The sequence below is a fragment of the Cryptomeria japonica genome, chromosome 4 (assembly GCF_030272615.1).
Source record: "Cryptomeria japonica chromosome 4, Sugi_1.0, whole genome shotgun sequence".
Classification (NCBI taxonomy): domain Eukaryota; kingdom Viridiplantae; phylum Streptophyta; class Pinopsida; order Cupressales; family Cupressaceae; genus Cryptomeria; species Cryptomeria japonica.
Genome location: NC_081408.1, coordinates 610474705 through 610493586, shown reverse-complemented (window position 1 = coordinate 610493586; position 18882 = coordinate 610474705). Strand labels below are relative to the sequence as shown.

Below are 18882 nucleotides of genomic sequence, written 5' to 3'. Positions count from 1 at the left end.
GTATATCATTATCTATCATTTTGGCATTGATCAATTAACAGATTTGATATTATTAATATAATTTGATTGGCTACCCATCAATATCTTGTTGATTATTTTCTTTGTCCTTATTCTAGTCTCTGTGTGCTCTCACCTTGCCCAAGTGAAGAGCTTGATGATCAGAAACAGCTAAGATTTGAGAAAGTTTGGTAGATTTGAGCTAATTGTGCTGCCAAGGACAATTATGCTTGACCCAGAGATTATACCAATTATTTATTTAGTCGGCAACTGTATATTCTTGTTCCAAAAAATTTATAAAATGATATTACTTAACCCTCTTGGATCAAATGATAATTATAATCTATTATGTCATACCTCAAGAAAAATGAATACTGATTTTTAAACTCTATTAATTGAGGAAACCAAATTCTTCAAAACCGATCAAGCCATATAATATGGAATTGTGCTTTAATAAAGGTTGAACTTATAAGTAACATTGCAAAAGCTGATAATATCATAATTATTATTGGTTGTCCCCTACCTTGTCATATCGATATGAAAAAGCGGTCAAGGGTGTATCTGAAAATCAAAAATCTTATATAGTGAGTAGAGTTTATTATAGGTGTAGATTTTAATTCGTTTGTTTCCATGTTTCACATTATATCAAAAAGTTTGAGTCCAGTGATTTAAAGTATGAATTACTCTCTAGTGAGAAAGTAATTTATTTTTTAATTAAGAAAATTTGATTAGCCCAATCAAAATACAGAAAACACAACTTGGTTTTTACATGCCTTTAGTAGGTTTATAGTCGTTTTTAAAAAAAAAAGAATCAGAAAGTTGGACATACTTGCAGCCAAAGTTCTTGTAGGGATGACAAATGAGCTAAACTTTCCGGTAATTCACAAAGTTGATTCCCATGCAATGCTAGAGATGTCAGAGATTGTAAACATCCAATTCCTGCAAAACAGGTAAAATATAAAAAAACAAAAGCCAGAACTATGTTAGGGTCTTATGTCCAAATCACATTTGGTACCATTTTTGAAATAGTATCATTTTATATATCACTTAATTGCTGCTTCTGCTTGTGATATATATCTTGACTTAAGGATATCCTTTATATGAGTATGATTCAGCTTGTTTGTTTGATGCTCCTAAGCCTAACAATGTTACTTAATCCCAATTCATAGTAAGCCATTGCTCGTAACCTAGAAGACCATATGAAATAAACAAAATAGTATTCTACATCATGCCCTAAAGTTTATGTTAATCATATTTTCAGTTCAAATACATATAGGTTTTTGTGGCACATTTCCATGTGATGTATACTTTAAAGCTCCTTTTAATTAGAGCAAATTTATTTTGTTTTAACTCATTTTTTGATATCGTACATGTATTCCTTTAATTTGTTGTTGCATCAATATTTAATAAAATATAGATTGTTGCCAGAATATGGATGTTGGATGTGACTAAGGGTTTCAATGTTAAATATTAATATTTACTTGCTGCTATTCAGTATGTTTATGGTTGTCTGACTCTGAATATGGCATAAAATCCAAAACAATTGTAAGGTTTATAAATATTCTGAAACAGGACATTACATGGCATGGCCCCACATGTTGAGCTCCTCCTTACCCACTAGGTGAAGTCTTGTCCCTCAACCAAAATTTCACATTTTTCCTACAGTATACCATCACCATACAAATGATGAACAAAGTAATTATTAATAACATTTAACTTTCAAGTAAACAATAAATTCTTATAGTCAAACATCAACTTGCGTAAATTGGTTTCTCAAACCCTTTAGCAACTATAAGTTCTTTGTAGAGGTTGTGCTACACAACTTGCAATCCTACAAAAGTCTATCAAACTGTAATGTTTATATTGACTGCCTTCTTCTACTTAGGTTCATGTTAACTGATTTTGTTGGTAACTTATATGGAAAACAATCCTACCACGAGTTTGTAATTTTATGAAAAATTTATTAAGATTGACAATTATGATTGTAGCTGATCTCAAAAGGAAGATCTCATAATGTCATCATTTTCATCCCTCCAACTTTGTTCAAAGTGCAGATCTCCCACAAGCATAGTAAAATTTGGACCTATGATTAGAATATATCTGCAAATAGATATCAATTTCAATTGTAACTTCCTTTTTTGCATGCAAACTTTCAAAATTACATACGAGAATGGATTTATCGATTGATTTCAATACATTCTGAATTTCCTTAAGAAAGCTAGATTAAGTGTATAATAATTTGTTATAACCTCTTTAAAATTTGAAGTTCATAACATACTCAACCATTGTTTTGTACTCCGATTATAACAAAACCAGACAAGGAAAAGATGATACTTGAAATTTAGGGTGTTTTCCTAGGGTGATGGTACTATAAAAGTCTATTGAATAAAATTGTCCCAAAATGAGTGTCTACATCAACAATAGTGCTCACATAATTGTTCTTCAAGTATCATTAGTGCATAAATTTTAAATAACTAGCATTACTAAGTCATATTTTTCAGTTATTGAGGATATTCTAAAGTTTCATACATGGACTACTCGTCGAAAACTCGCGAATTTTTGGCTTAGGTGAGTAATTTCACCATTGACTCGCCACAAAAACTTGATGAGTCTCTGGCAAAAACTCAGTTGCATAAACAAAGAGGCCCAAACACATCAAAAAATTATCTTTTTTTTTTTAAAGTCAGTCTCTTCTCTTCATCAAAATATATACATGAGATATAACATTTAAGTATAAGTCTACTTTAAGTTATGTTTCATGTATATATTTGCAGGATGTTTGAGAGTGGTTTCAAATTTCTAAGAGTTATAATGCAAATTCTAGGTTTTAGAAGATTTTCTATATTTTCAGACTGTCAAATTTTAGTAATCAATAGGTTCCTATCAGCATTCTCTAGCACTCTCTATCTCACTCACTTTATATACCCCAAATTCTAGACCTATCTATCTCCCTATCAATCTTCCTCTATCCCCTCTCTCTACCACTCTCTCCTCTCTCCCCCAAGATCTAGACCTATCTCTCTCTCACCCTTAGACCCCACAAGGGCTGGAGAGGGGTGCTACCCTCAACCTCATTTTGGCGAGGTGGAGGATCCACATTGGACTCCTAGGACTAGAACCTCTAGTTCTATCTCTCACCTAGTTTCACTAGATCTAGGAAGAGGACGATGTAAAATGTTTTGATTGTTAGTTTAAATTTGGGTGAAGAGCGGATTCCAATTGCCTAAGGCAACATTGGAATCCGCCCTTTAGGGCTGGGCCCTTCTCACACGCCACTCTCCAATAGGGCCGACCCTATAACTCACACCTCATGATATGCCTCTCACCCAAATGAAACATGTTAAGGGAAAAGTAATTAATATATATATGTGTGTACTTCAAGATGAAGTAAGTCATTCATTCTAGAATACACATCAAAAGGCGAAATCTGTCTGCAAGTAAGAGGTGCGAAATACATCAGTATTAAGGAGAATATCTTCAGCAAAGTGCGAACTCCATCAACTTCTCTCCATTGTTATCTCTACTGTTAGGAGAGTGCGAATTCCACAAAAGTGGTGTTCATTCATGCAAACATTAAGGCGAATTTACATCCATTAGTCTGCTCCTCGTCATGCGAACTAACAATTGAAGGACCTGTTGTTCTGAATTTGGTCACAGTCATCAATTGAAGACATATATATCATCCATCTGCTATTCAAGGACAAATCTTTGGTTGCTATGTATACCTACTAGTTGGTGCAATAAAAGGCAGATCTAAGACCACTCAAAAGTTGAAGATGCTATCAGCCCTAAGGATGAACTAAGATAAGTATTGTAATCAGAATATTATTCATAATCCATAATCAGATCTGAGGATCTTTCCTCGTTGGGTTTTTCCTCCTAGGAGGTTTTCCCAGGTTAATAAGTGTCTTATTCAATTTTGGTTATGTTTATGTTTGTTCCTAAATCTGAAACTTACTAAATCTAACAGCAAACTATCTAAGTTAAAGGTTAATTCTGTTTTTTGAGTTTTCTATTAATCTGAAAGTGTAAAATTTAACATGGTATCAGAGCCAGGTTACATACATACATATATATATTAACTTTCAGATTTCAGTAGCCTTTTATTAAGTTTGTTGTTTCAGTTTCAGTCAGAACAATGACAGGATTGAAAGTTGAAGATAGGCCCGAAGGGGCTCTTAACTTTGTTTCCTTGAAGGTTCGTATCCTGCTTGCTCTTAAGGAAGATGATCTCCTTCAGTTTGTGCAAGACAAAGAGCTGACTACGCCCACAGATCAAGAAAAATTAAAGCAATTCAAAAGGAATGCCCTCAAAGCCAGAAAGCTCATCATTGACTCAGTTAGAGATCACCTTGTCACCTCCATCTCCAGGTTCACTACAGCTAGAGAGATATTCAAACATCTAGAAGGTATTTATAAGATCAATAACCTCAGTAGAGCAATTGCATTAAGGCAACAATTACTTCATATTAAGATGACAAAGGAAGATTCAGTCATGTCTTACTTCATGAAGATCTCAGAACTAAAAGATCAACTAGGCACAATTGGTCGTGACATTGAAGACAAAGATATTGTCATGATATCATTAAATGGTCTTCCAGAGTCATGGGACTCCTTCATTCAATCCATAAGTGGGAGATCTGAATTCCCAACCTTTGATTGTCTTCGGAACGATTGCCTTCATGAGGAATCTCACCTTGCCACAAGGGGAAAACTCAAAAGTCCTCAAGTGGATGATCAACATATGCTTGCAGCCCAATGCAAGAAAGGTGGTAATTGGAAAAAGAATAATCCCAAGAGGAGTAGAGATTTCAGATCACGTAGCTCTCAGTATTCTTGGAAGAAGCCAAGAGATCTCTCTCGTGTTCGATGTTTCAAGTGTGACAAATATGGTCACTATGCTAAAGAATGTCAGAATGAACCCATGCAAAAGGAAGCCAACCTAAATGAAGTCTCAGAACAAAATGAAGACTTCTTATTCATCTCTGCCTTATCAAGCAACATACCTTCAGATAGTAACACATAGCTAATTGACAGTGGTGCTTCCTGACACATCACAGGCTATCGTGAACATCTCTCAGACTTAGTAGAAAAGGATACCAGTCTACATTTGGTAATTGGTGACGATGCTCGATACTCAGTAAGAGGTTCTAGCACTACTACTTTAAATTTAGACTCTGGTATTCCACTTCACCTTAGTGACATCTTATTTGTTCCTAGAATTAAAAGAAACTTAATTTCTATTTCTGCTATAGAAGATAAAGGTTATCAAGTAGCATTTTCTGAGGGTAAAGTACTTGCTTGGCCTAATAATCTAGTTTTAAATTTGCTCGTGTCATTGGAAATAGATATGATAGTTTGTATAAGCTTTCCTCTAACCCTGTTCAAGCCCTCATTAATGAGGCCCCTGAATCCTGTGAGCTATGGCATAGAAGGCTTGGACACTTACACTTGCAAGCTCTTCCCTCTCTTGGAAAGATAGTTAAAGGTATGCCTAAACTCAGTAAATCTCATGATTCATGTAAAGATTGTGCTATGGGTAAAAATGTTAAAAGTCCTTTTCATAGAAGTGAAACTAGAGCTAAAGAAAAACTAGAACTTGTTGATTCTGATTTATGTGGCCCTATGTCTATAGCATCCCCTAGTGGATTTCTTTATTATGTAATATTCATAGATGATTTCTCTAGGAAAACTTAGATCTATTTCTTAAAGACTAAAGAATCTGATGAAGTCTTAAGTAGATTTAAAGAATTTAAGGCATTGACTGAAAACATCTTTGGTAAAAGAATTAAATGTTTAAGGTCTGACAATGGAGGTGAGTATACCTCTTGCAGTTTTTATGACTTTTGTATTGAGTCAGGAATTAAGAGGGAGTTTTGTGTTCCCTACAATCCTCGGCAAAATGGAGTTGCTGAAAGAAAGAATAGGACTATTGTTGAGGCTGCAAAGGCCATGATCCATGATCAAGCATGATCAAGACTTGCAAACTTCTCTTTGGGTTGAGGGTTCTAGAACAGCAGTCTATATTCAGAATAGATGTCCCCACCGTGTTCTAAAGAATATGACTCCTGAAGAAGCCCTCTCAGGATTCAAACTTGACATCAGCCACTTGAGAATTTTTGGAAGTCCTGTATATGTTCATGTGCCTAAAGAAAAACAAACTAAGTTGGAGCCCTCCGAAAAGAAAGAAATGCTAGTTGGATACAGCGAATCCTCCAAAGCCTTCACGATCTACATTCCAGGTCAAAGGTATGTTGAGGTAAGTAGGGATGTTACTTTTGAAGAAGACATTGCATTTAAGAAGTCAAAGGTTCTCCTGCTATTGATGAGGCTAATGATAATCAAGATATGAATGTTGATACAAACCTTGAGGTTCAAAGGGAGTCTGTTTGTGCCTCCACCTCAAGAAGTGCATGATGACCCACCTGAGCCTATGAATCCCACGGATGTACCTGGTGACATTGTGGTTAGCAAAAAGAGGCCACTTTGGGTGAGAAACACCATTCAAGAAGCTAAAAGATTTGCAGCCCCCAGTGCTACCTTCGGAGAAAGCAAGAGACCTCAAGTATTCTCCAACTATGTTGCATTGATGAGCAATCTCATCGAGTCTGAGCCATGCAATATTGAAGAAACCTTGAACCATCATGCCTGGAAGTTAGCCATGGATGAAGAATATCAGTCAATCATCAAGAATGATGTCTGGGATATTGTGCCTAGACGTAAAGGTAAGTTTGTTGTTTCCTCTAAATGGTTATTTAAAATTAAACATGATGCTGATGGTAGTATTGAGAAATATAAAGCTAGATTTGTAGCTCATGGTTTTTCTCAAAAGGAAGGCATAGATTATGAAGAAACATTTGCTCCTGTTGCTAGATATACTTCTATTATAACTATAATAGTCATTGCTGCAGCTAAAGGTTGGAAGCTACATCAGATGGATGTTAAGACTGTCTTCCTTAATGGAGTCATTGAGGAAGAAGTCTATTGAACAACCTGAGGGTTATGAGATCCATGAAAGAGAAACTCATGTTTGCAGAAAAGAAAGCACTATATGGCCTCAAACAGGCCCCTCGAGCTTGGTATGAAAGAATTGATAAGTACTTGGTAAGCTTAGGGTTTTGTAAAAATGATGCTAATTCTAACATTTACTTTAAAGTATCTAATGATGAAATGCTAATTCTAGTTCTATATGTGGGTGATGTATTTCTTACTGGTAAAGATGAAATCATTATTAGATGTAAGAAAGAATTAGCTTCAGTATTTGAAATGAAGGATTTAGGTCTAATGCATTATTTTCTAGGTCTAGAAGTATGGCAAAGACCTAACGAAATTTTCTAAGTCAAGGAAAGTATACTATTGATATTCTGAAAAGATTTAGAATGATGGATTGTAAACCTATGTCTACTCCTATGGAATCTAACTTAAAGAAGTTGAGTGTTTCTGCAACTAACTCTGATTCTGCAGATCCTTCTAAGTACAGGCAGTTGATTGGATCGTTGATGTATCTAGTTAACACTAGACCAGATATATGCTATGCAGTGAATGCTCTCAGCCAGTTCATGAGCATGCCTAAACATGTTCACCTTGTTTAGGCTAAACACATCCTGAGATACTTGCGAGGCACAGTTGGCTTTGGGCTGAAGTATCCAATGAAAACTCCAATAACCCTGGAAGGTTACTCAGATGCAAATTGGGCAGGAAGTGTAAAAGATAGGAAAAGTACTTTAGGCATCTGTTTCAACTTAGGATCTGCAGTGATTTCTTCGGCTTGCAAAAAACAGTCCTCAGTGGCTCTAAGTAAAGCTAAAGCTGAGTATATTGCTGCAAGTGTTGCTTCTAGGGAAGTAGTATGGCTTCGTAAACTTCTTGCTGGGTTATTTGGATAACCTTGGAAACCCACAGTCATTCATTGTGATAATCAGAGTTGCATAAAGATGTTAGTCAATCTAGTGTTCCATGACAGGTCAAAACATGTGGAAACTCATTATCACTTCATTCAGGATATGGTGCAAAGAGGTGCTATTCAGCTGAAGTATGTCAGCACTGATGATCAGATTGCAGATATCCTTACCAAGCCTCTATCCAAGGTGAAGTTTGTGTACTTCAGAGACAGGCTTGGGGTTTCAGAAAATGAAACCTTGGTTGGGAGGGAGTCTCAACCTCAGTGATGCATTGTGTTGCATCAACCACCCTCTGTGGGCAATGTAAGGTGGTGGTCTTCTCAGGGAGAAGAGTAATTGTTACCATCCTCTGCGGGCAATGTAAGATGGTAGAAAAGATCCTCGCCACCCTCTGCAAGCAATGAAAGGTGGCTCCAGCCTTTGCTTGTGTGCAAGATGGAAGATTTTTGTTATGTAATTCCATTCTATGCTTGTGTGCAAGATGGAAGTCTACTATGTTCTGATTATGTAATCCATTCTTTGCTTGTGTGCAAGATGGAAGATAGTGACATTCTGATTATATTCTCTTCTCCCTAATTGAGAAGGAGTATTAGTTTTAATTAGGGTGAAGAGCGGATTCCAATTGCCTAAGGCAACATTGGAATCCGCCCTTTAGGGCTGGGCCCTTTTCACACGCCACTCTCCAATAGGGCCGACCCTATAACTCACGCCTCATGATATGCCTCTCACCCAAATGAAACGTGTTAAGGGAAAAGTAATTAATAAATAAAATATTTATTGCAAGCCGACCTAGAGGTCTACCGCCAAGAGAAAGATATATATGTGTACTTCAAGATGAAGTAAGTCATTCATTTTAGAACACACATCAAAAGGCGAATTTTGTCTGCAAGAGGTGCGAAATACATCAATATTAAGGCGAATATCTTCAGCAAAGTGCGAACTCCATCAACTTCTCTCCATTGTTATCTCTGTTGTTAGGAGAGTGTGAATTCCACAAAAGTGGTGTTCATTCATGCAAACATTAAGGCGAATTTACATCCATTAGTCTTCTCCTCATCATGCGAACTGACAGTTGAAGGACCTGCTGTTCTGAAGTTGGTCACAGTCATCAGCTGAAGACATATATATCATCCATCTACTATTCAAGGACAAATCTTTGGTTGCTATGTATACCTACTGGTTGGTGCAATAAAAGGCAGATCTGAAACTTGTTAAGAGGCAGATCTGAGACCACTCGAAAGTTGAAGATGATATCAGCCCTAAGGATGAACTGAGATAGGTATTGTAATCAGAATATTATTCATAATCCATAATCAGATCTGAGGATCTTTTCTGGCTGGATTTTTCCTCCTAGGAGGTTTTCCCAAGGTAATAAGTGTCTTATTCAATTTTGGTTATGTTTCTGTTTGTTCCTAAATCTGAAACTTACTAAATCTAACAGCAAACTATCAAAGTTAAAGGTTAATTCTGTTTTCTGAGTTTTCTATTAATCTGAAAGTGTAAAATTTAACATTGATGTAGTATTTACTTTTAGTTTTACAAAAACAACTTGCTATTTCATTTTGTTTCAGTCTATCAGCCATCAACATTCCACAAGAGGATGCCATTTTGTACCCAATTCGCATTTAAATCAATCAAATATATCTAGACTTAGCTTGTTTCTTTTGTGTACTCATTTATTGACTCATTGGATGCAACTCCTCACTGAATTTTGGAGAAAAAATGCATTTCTAATTAAATTTAAGCAAATTTTTAAGTTGTCGAGTTTTGCCGAGTTTTTGCCAAGTTTTCGTCGAGTTATTGCTGAATTTTTTTGGGGCCTAGGCGCGTTCGTTTTTTTTTTTTGGTGAGTAGTTCAACTATGTTCTAAATATTTCAAATTTACAGCCTTTCTCTTTTAGGACAGGAACGATAGAGGCAAGAAAGCAAAGAAGCAATGATGTATATGATAGAAGACAAGCACAGAAGGTAAGACAAAATATTTCACCTTTTTTATTTTAAATGCACCTACTTTTTCTCATATTTTTCTATACGTATAGTATAGAAAATTAAAAAATCTCTTTCTTGACATTGTAGGATGTTACTTTCTTCAGCAATAGATGATGAGGTTCAACCATTTATTAATTTGTTTTTCTATTTGCGATAACTGTTCTTCTTAGTTTAACGAAGGACACATGTTGGTACGGTTGAGAGTGACTTTCTGGACAAATTATTTACCGGCCATGTACATTGCTATCGAAATGGATGCATGGATATGGTTTTCCAATGTCCTAGACAGTGATGATCAGCAAAAATTGATAAATAGTCTTTTATTGGCTCCAATGCTATCCACAAATTGCGGTATCTTTCACTTTTACAAGAAAAGCTTATAGGATTCACGTAATCAATACAGTCCCTAAGCATGTTATAGGAAAGACGACTGAAACATTTCCAACAAACCGATTGGTTCTTGATTACACCAATAGTTTCACTAGAACATAAAGAAGACAGAGGACAACAATTTTGGAGGACGTCAACATGGTCATCACCCAGGTCTTCATCAAACTCACAACGGACTATTATTGTTGTTTGCAGACATATCATATTATTCATAGTGGAGTTCCTTGTTCATGTCCTCCAAAATTGTTGCCCTCTATGTGGTCTGCATGTTTGAGTGAAAATATTGGTGTAATAAAAAACCAACTGGTTCCTTGGAAATGTTTCATTCACCTTTTCTATAACATGCTCAGGAATCCTATTGACCTCTTCCACTGAATAAACTTTCCTTGTAAAAGTGTTGGATACCACAATCTATGGATAGCATTGGGATAGCAATACAGTAAATTTATAATTTCGTACCAACCATCACTGTCTAGGACATTGGAAAAACATGTGCACGCATATCAATGTACGTAAACAGCAAAAAATTTGTCGAAAAAGTCAACCCCCAACCATACCTACATGTGTCCATTAAACTGAGAACAACTAGTTGTTGCCAATAGAAACGCAAACTATTAAATGCTCAAACAAAATAATTTGTTGCAAAAAAAGTAACATCCCACAATATGGATAAAGAGATTTTTTTAATTTTCTATTATTTTACATATAGAAAATATAAGAAAAAATAGGTGCAATTCAAATGAAAAGATGAAATATATTTTGTCTCACCTTCTACAATTGTCTTTCGCAATGTGCATCATTCGTTTTTTGATTCCTTGCTTTTGTCATTCCCCTTTCACAAAAGACGAATACTGTAAATTTGATACAGTTAGAATATCAACAATAAATAAAAAAATATGACTTACTATTGCTATTTATTTAAAATTTATGCATCAATGATATTGAAGAACAGTTATGTGAGCACTATTGTTGATGCAGACAATCATTTTCAAACAGCTTTATTTTATCCGTCATGTCTCTAGGTAGGTTGTGATGTGAAGACCCTATAGTACAGTCACTGCTACCAACCAAACCCCTTGTACCTCTTGAATGTTTGAAAGAGGATCAATAGTTGGATCTTGTGAGTTATCAACAAACTGATATTGATTTCTTTTTTGTCTCTGTAGAATCTGATTTCTCTATCACTAAATAGATGACGTTCAGCTGAATGCAAATGGTTAAACACAAGCTAGCAGAAAATACAGCCTCTGATACCAGTGTAAAGACGCCCCCTTAATTTTTTTTGTTTTTTGACTAATAATATCACAATATAAACTTGCAAATACTGAAACACACTGCTGTTATAGCTCTGAAACAGATTTTTAATGTTAATGCTACAGCTGTTACAAAATCCTTGAAGGATATTCATTCAGTACTGAAATAAACATTACATTAATAGATGACATAAGAAAGCCCATTAAAAAATACCTACAAACCAGGTCAGAGTTGACAATTACAGGTCTGAACATGGGTCAAAATCATGCTGCTACAAGCAGGTCAACAGCGAAAACGTTCCACAACTCTTTGAATGTTGAATGCAATTCCCACTGAACATTTCAAGACAGATTTACAACTCTAATACTCGATTCAAACACCTTCAAACTCTTCAAAATGGAAGCAAACTAGTCTACAACAACTATTTCTCTAAAACCCGACCAACCATAGCACACTGGAAGAGCAAAGATCATCTCCTATAAAATTCATTAAACCTCCATAAAACATTTATCCTCTCGGAAATTGGTTGCATTTGTTTCTTCGAAGTTAGGCACCCTACAATGACCAAGATTGAGCACCAAACCCTGGGCACTTGGACCTAGAAGAGTCATTAGGAACCCCTGGGAAGGTATGGTACCTCAAGAAACTGATATCTGCTGCAAATACTCTGAAATTTGCTCCTATTTGAGTCACCCAGCAATGGATAAGATTATCCAAGTTTCCCTCTTCAGCTTCAGCCTCTATTTGCAATTCTATCACCAAGAATAGGGTAAAGCCTCCTCCTGAAGTTGTACAGTCAGTCCCAAGTCCACTAAAAACACACTCCAAAAAACTCTACATCAAACCCTACAAATCACCAAAAGTCATCTTCGAATCTGCCATAAAAAAAACTATGAAAATCCTCATTTCTTGACACCTCTGAATTACAAAAATCTGCCAAAACAATGGTGATTCTTGTACAAAATTGAACCAACCAGCTAGGATGTATCTTTCACCATTAAAACTAGTGAATTGATGAGGATTTCCATCCTCAATCAATCCCTGCAAGAACTTCTTTGCTCACTCCTACAGCATCTTATTATGTGTACACTCTAAATAATCCAAATAAGAGCTAAAATCCCTTTTAAAAATTCAAATTGATTCATTTCCCTCATAAAGGCCTTTTACAATTTTAAATTAACTAAATCCAAGTCCCCCTTTCCTCTAGGAGTCCAACATGGGGGGACATAACGTCACTTTATTAAAATTAAAACACTAAAGTAAATAATATAATGTTACTTTATAACTTTAATGTGATAATTAAAATAATCCTGATCACATTTTCGAAAAGTACCACCAAGGCATTGAAAGCTGAAACTGATCACATCAAGAAGTTACTAATACTGAAGAATGATGTTGGGTACTAAATCAGGGACTTATTGCAAATAGCAATGTCCTCCAAAACCTATGGAGAACTCAAAAGGCCAAAAACACTACAAAGACCGCTGCCACCAACTGATCAAAACATTGTTGTCAGAAGACAAGAAAATTGATACCAAACTCTCCAAGAAAGCTAGAGTCCCCTAGCCACCAACAACTAGCCAACGACAACCCAAGATTATACTAACGAGAATCAACAGCTGACTAAGTCCAAGAAGGGGACATTACAGGCATTGCCTATCAAAACAATATGTTGGAATTCTATAGTGAGAGAGTTCTACTTCTAACAAGGAAAGAAGAGAACTACTAGTGTTGCAAGATTGTTTAATACACCACCACGGAAGGTGGCAAAGTCTTCGATTGCCAAAAAAATTTATACTCAATGCCATACCATTTCCTATGGCACGTTCTCCCTATTTCAAACAAATGCTCAAAGATGTGATAGGTGTTGGTGCCTCATTTGTTCCACCTAGAGAAAATAAACTATGCACCACCCTACATAGAGAATATTCTAAGGTGAGTGTGTCGATGGAAGAAATAAGGCAAACTTGGATAAGGGATGGTTGCTCTATCATCATGAATGAGCAAACCAATATCAAAAAATCGACCACTCATCATAATCATTATCACATGTTCAATTGGCTCTTATTTTCTTAGAGCTATTTATTGTTAAGAGAAAAAGGATACAAACTTCAAATTTCAAATTTTAAAGGATGTCATAAAAGAAGTTGGATCCTCTAATATTTTACAAGTGGTGACCGAATTAACTTGTGTATGTATGCTAGTTGGTTTGACGATGAAAGCTGTTTACAAACACTTTGTTTGACCCCATGTTGTGTTCATGCATTGAACAATGCATGGTAAGAACAACAAGAAGATAAATTGGCTGAAGACAGTGCTAACAGAAGCTAGAGATAAATAGATATTCATTTTCAACCATCAGACCTCCCTTCCAATGCTGGTTAATTCAAAATGGAATAAAAAATTGCTGGTTTTATTATTAATTCGAAAAAAAAAAATTATTAATATTCCTAACTTGTAAATTACTTTCATTCTTTGTATAAGCATTCACTGTATCATTTGAGTCTTAAATTTTTAGTCTTTTTTTTGTTTTAATATTTGCAACTTGTTTACACTTGCAAATATGGTTGCTCTGTAATAAATTGGGTTCTACTTGCTTGTTTTAATACGAGTTTTTGAAGAAACGTTGCAGTGAAAATATTCTGTATTGAGTAGAAGGTTTGAAGAGTTTGGCAAAATGCATGAATCAAACAACTGAAATAATAGAATCTATATGATTTACTCAACTTAAAAGACACAAATTGCACAACAAGTTAAATTTTAGTACATTTGCTAACAAAGTTTTCTGACAATTCAATAATGAGTCCAAGTTTGTGATTGTTATTATCAGTCATACGCAGTTTGTTTCTTTTCCAAGACCACTATTGCCACAGGGGCATTGTTCCAAACCTTCCCACTACTGCTACAAAATCTGTGGGCCTCCAACTGCAACCTCCCTTGTGGCTGGTTGTTACCCACACGTCCCAATTGATGATAAAGATAGAAATTAATGTGCAAATATTAAATATGTAATATTTTATAAGGCAAACAGCGGCTCCTTTTACCTCCCTAAACTCCCACGACTCTGCCTGTGCACCATAACATTGTTGTGTTCATATGTAGAACAGATGACACTCCAAGATAGGTGACAGCAATCTTGAAGGGAGTGCCTTAATAAGATTATTGTGACTCTTTCCATGTCTGTCCGGTATTTTCATGACCCTTTAGGCTTGTGCAGCAGGTATCTAATGGGCAGCAGTTTCTATTAAGAAACTCCTGTGACTATAGCAGCTATTTTAGTAGAAGCTAAAATAGAAGCTACCTAGTAAAGATAATGTGGTATCTACAATAAGTAGAAGCTACCTAGTAAAGATAATTCTTAGTAATAACACCCATGCATCCTTTCTAATCAATGTGTCTCAACCTTATATTAAAATGTTTGATGTGTCTCTCAACTGGTGCGTCGTGTTTCTTCCTGTGAATCCGCTCAATCAACTAGCTGGGTTTTAATTCACAATTCTGATTTTTGATTGTTTTTATCATCCTTTGGTTAAAGAATGAGCCAATTTCAATAGGGTTTGTAAAATAAAATGTCAAGAATACCATTCTCCTTTCCAACTTCTCTTTTTATATGCTTTTCACCAAAAATAATATTCAATTTCCCACCAAGTGACTTTATTAATTTAACTTTATATTTTTAAGCCCCAGAAGTCACTCTTTCCATTTAACTATTCACTTTATAAAAATAAAATAATTAATTAAATAAAAAGTTCCTGTGCTTCAACAACTTAATTAGCCTATGGAAATAAAAGTAGGCTAAAATTACCTCAAACTCAAAATAAAGAGGTCAAAGAAGGGCTCACAAAGGACCTTCCAAAAATGTATACTAATGAGGAGTCTTCTTTATTTTGCATAATGGCTTACCTTTGTCAACCTCCATGGTCCAACCTTGAGCAAAACAGAGGCAAGGGGGTATTGATATTATCTGAAACCAACCCTATTGGATAGTGGATGTGACTTTGCAAGAATGCACTAGAGTTGGGGATACTTGCAACTTGCCTCCTTTCACAGGTTGTCGATTCATCTGCTGCAAAGAGAAATTGATCCACATATAGCATCATCAGTCGGTCAAAACAACCTTACATCTAGATGACTAGAGAAGTTAGTGGCCATTATAGTGCCTTGTGGTTGCAAGATCAGTAGACCCCTGAGCATCACCAGACTTCAACCTCATGTTGGGATGTTGATCCTAAAGATGCTACACAAAGGTAAGGGAAATATTTATTGGGGTTGCATTGCATGAGGTGACCCCTCATAGTGGGAGTGACTCAGAATAGAACTCTGATATTGATTCAAACTTACCAAAGGCAGATGCTGATTAAAGTCAATTATATATTTTCTCTCTTTTTGTCATTTTGAAGTTGAAACTTGCAGCTTTGGGTATTTTGTTGTAATTCTTATATAATACACATGCACGTTGACAATCAAAGCATTTAAATTTCATTGATTTGTTTATCAATTCTCACGTGAAATCTCAACTCAAATCTAATGTTTTGTATTAAGGTTCTATAACAATGAATGCTTTATGAATGTTATCATATGAATATTTGAAATTTTCTTATATGTTGATTTTTAACTTATTTTTCTCATAGCCATCCTCTGCCATCCCCTAAAAAAAGGCAAAAAAAACACCATATCAGAAACGCATCCCCTCATCCCCCATCATCCCTATCTCAGAAACTTGGGAAAGCATAGAATACTCAAAGATTGAGCAATTGTGTTCATCTGCTCACCCAAGGATGAAACCCCTCTTGATATCTAGTCCAGATCGGAGAACAAAAAACTGTTCTTTTGGCAATTTCATCTAGGAATACTTTGATGCTGAAAGATTTAATTTGTTTTCAATTTCAATTGGTTCAAAAAAGGGTTTTGGAGATTTTCTGTGTGCTGGAGATTGCAGATTCCAGTTTTAAATTCTATTGGTTGTTGTGCAAGTGATTTATCTATGTTCATATTGGTAAAAATTTGAGCATAATTTAGGATGCCTAGGTTCTCAGTGAATTATAATGCTGCGAAGTATCCATTAGTGGCAAATTTGATTCTTTCCAAACATATTTTGTGCCATTACTCACTTGGACACTTGGAATGTGGGGAAGAAAAGCCCACATTCACACCAGTACTGCAGTTCCGATATCTTCTATGGCATTAAACTAGCAACTCAGTGCTTCATAAAGAGGTTGAAGCCATTCTGCAGCATCCTGCATTGAGATTGCTTGAGACCAAGCAATTTCAGGAAGGGCGGACTGTCATGTCCCCTCTTTAGTATGACATGACACTTTACGTGGATTTGCCTATTCCAGACTCTCGTAGGCAGATGGTTGTGATGAGAGAGTCATTTTGGCGTTTATTTGGTGATTGGATGGCTCATCATGCTCTTGGAGACCTTATATTTATTATTACTTTTTATTTGGGGCCAAAATGTTATTGAGGTGCACTTTTTATTTTATGAAGTAACTTTTTATCTTAAAAGTGCAATGAGGCTTCTAGAAGATTCTATTATGGATACTTCTAGAAAGTCATGGATACTTCTAGAAAGACTAAGAGGCTTCTAGAAGATTCTATTATGGGTACTTCTAGAAAGTTATGGATACTTCTAGAAAGACTAAGAGGCTTCTAGAAGATTCTATTATGTGTATAAATAGACCCCATGGGTCTCTCATTTGGCATCGAAGTCTATTTTCTCTAGTGCATCTACTTGAGCATTTGTGGAGCTTGAAGGTCTGCAAATATCATTGATCTTTGGGAACGATAACTCCCTTAGATTAGCATAACTGAGGAAGTGAAATATCTTCTGAAGGGTTGCGTTATTGGAGATGGTACTCAGCCATTTCATGTTGGATTTCAATTGAAGGTTGATTTGAGGGCTTGTATTTGGTAAATAAGGGTTTGGAATTCATCCCAGCTCAAAATTTGGTACTGCAGCCGCACAGTACGACCCAGGTACGGCCTGCAACAGGGACAGTACGGTAGTGACAGCAGGGCATTCTTGGGACAGTCCAGTCCTCCTTTCATCAGCATTTCATAGGGAGTTATTGTTCCCAAAGATCAATGATATTTGCAGACCTTCAAGCTCCACAAAAGCCCAAGTAGATGCACTAGAGAAAATAGACTTCGATGCCAAATGAGAGACCCATGGAGTCTATTTATACACATAATAGAATCTTCTAGAAGCCTCTTAGTCTTTCTAGAAGTATCCATAACTTTCTAGAAGTATCCATAATAGAATCTTCTAGAAGCCTCTTAGTCTTTCTAGAAGTATCCATGACTTTCTAGAAGTATCCATAATAGAATCTTCTAGAAGCCTAATTGCACTTTTTAGATAAAAAGTTACTTCATAAAATAAAAAGTGCACCTCAATAACATTTTGGCCCCAAATAAAAAGTAATAATAAATATAATGTCTCCAAGAGCATAATGAGCCATCCAATCACCAAATAAACGCCAAAATGACTCTCTCATCACAACCATCTGCCTACGAGAGTCTGGAATAGGCAAATCCACATAAAGTGTCATGTCATTCTAAAGAGGGGACATGACAGTCCGCCCTTCCTGAAATTGCTTGGCCTCAAGCAATCTCAATGCAGGATGCTGCAGAATGGCTTCAGTCTCCCAAGTGGCATCCTCAACAGGAAGATCTCTCCACTTCACCAAATACTCCCTGATAACTCTCCTGCGGAGTTGTTTCTCCCTACTATCCAAAATAGACTCTGGCACCAATATCAACTTCCCCTCATCATCCAAGGGTGGTAGCACTGTGGAAGGCACAACATGCTGTCCTAATGCCTTCTTGAGGCGTGACACATGGAACACATTGTGCACCCTGCTATCTGCTGGAAGCTCAAGCTCATAAGCCAACTCTCCTACCCGCCTGATAATCCTGAAAGGCCCATAATAGCGCGGCTTAAGCTTTTCTGACCCACTCTTCTTAAGAGTAGACTGTCTATAGGGCTGAAGCATGAGGTAAACCATATCACCAACCTCAAAACTCCTCTCAATCCGCTTCCGATCTGTGTACTGCTTGTACTGATTCTGTGCCCTGGCCATATTATCCTTGAGAGCATCAACAATGTCCTTGCTCTCCTGAAGCAAATCCCCGGCACGTGGAACTCTAACATCAGACATCAGCAAATCAATGAAGTTAGGCACATCATACCCATATAGAGCTCTGAAAGGTGTCATTTGAATCGACATGTGGAATGTGGTATTGTAACAATACTCACACAAATGAATCCATCTCACCCATGCCCTCTGCTGACCAACCACGTAATTCCTCAAATAACCTTCCACCCACTTGTTCACTATCTCCGTCTGTC

The 18882-nt window shown here is 36.2% G+C and overlaps 1 protein-coding gene across 5 annotated transcripts in view; it reads right to left on the bottom strand.

The window, feature by feature from the left end:
- The window catches only part of LOC131032188 (uncharacterized), a 129753-nt gene that overhangs the window by 88374 nt on the left and 22497 nt on the right, over positions 1-18882 (bottom strand). For all 5 annotated transcript variants that reach the window (XM_057963128.2, XM_057963129.2, XM_057963126.2 and 2 more), the window contains exon 7: positions 827-936. In XM_057963128.2, the coding sequence (XP_057819111.2) occupies positions 827-936 (110 nt within the window). The remainder of the gene's footprint in view (positions 1-826; positions 937-18882) is intronic.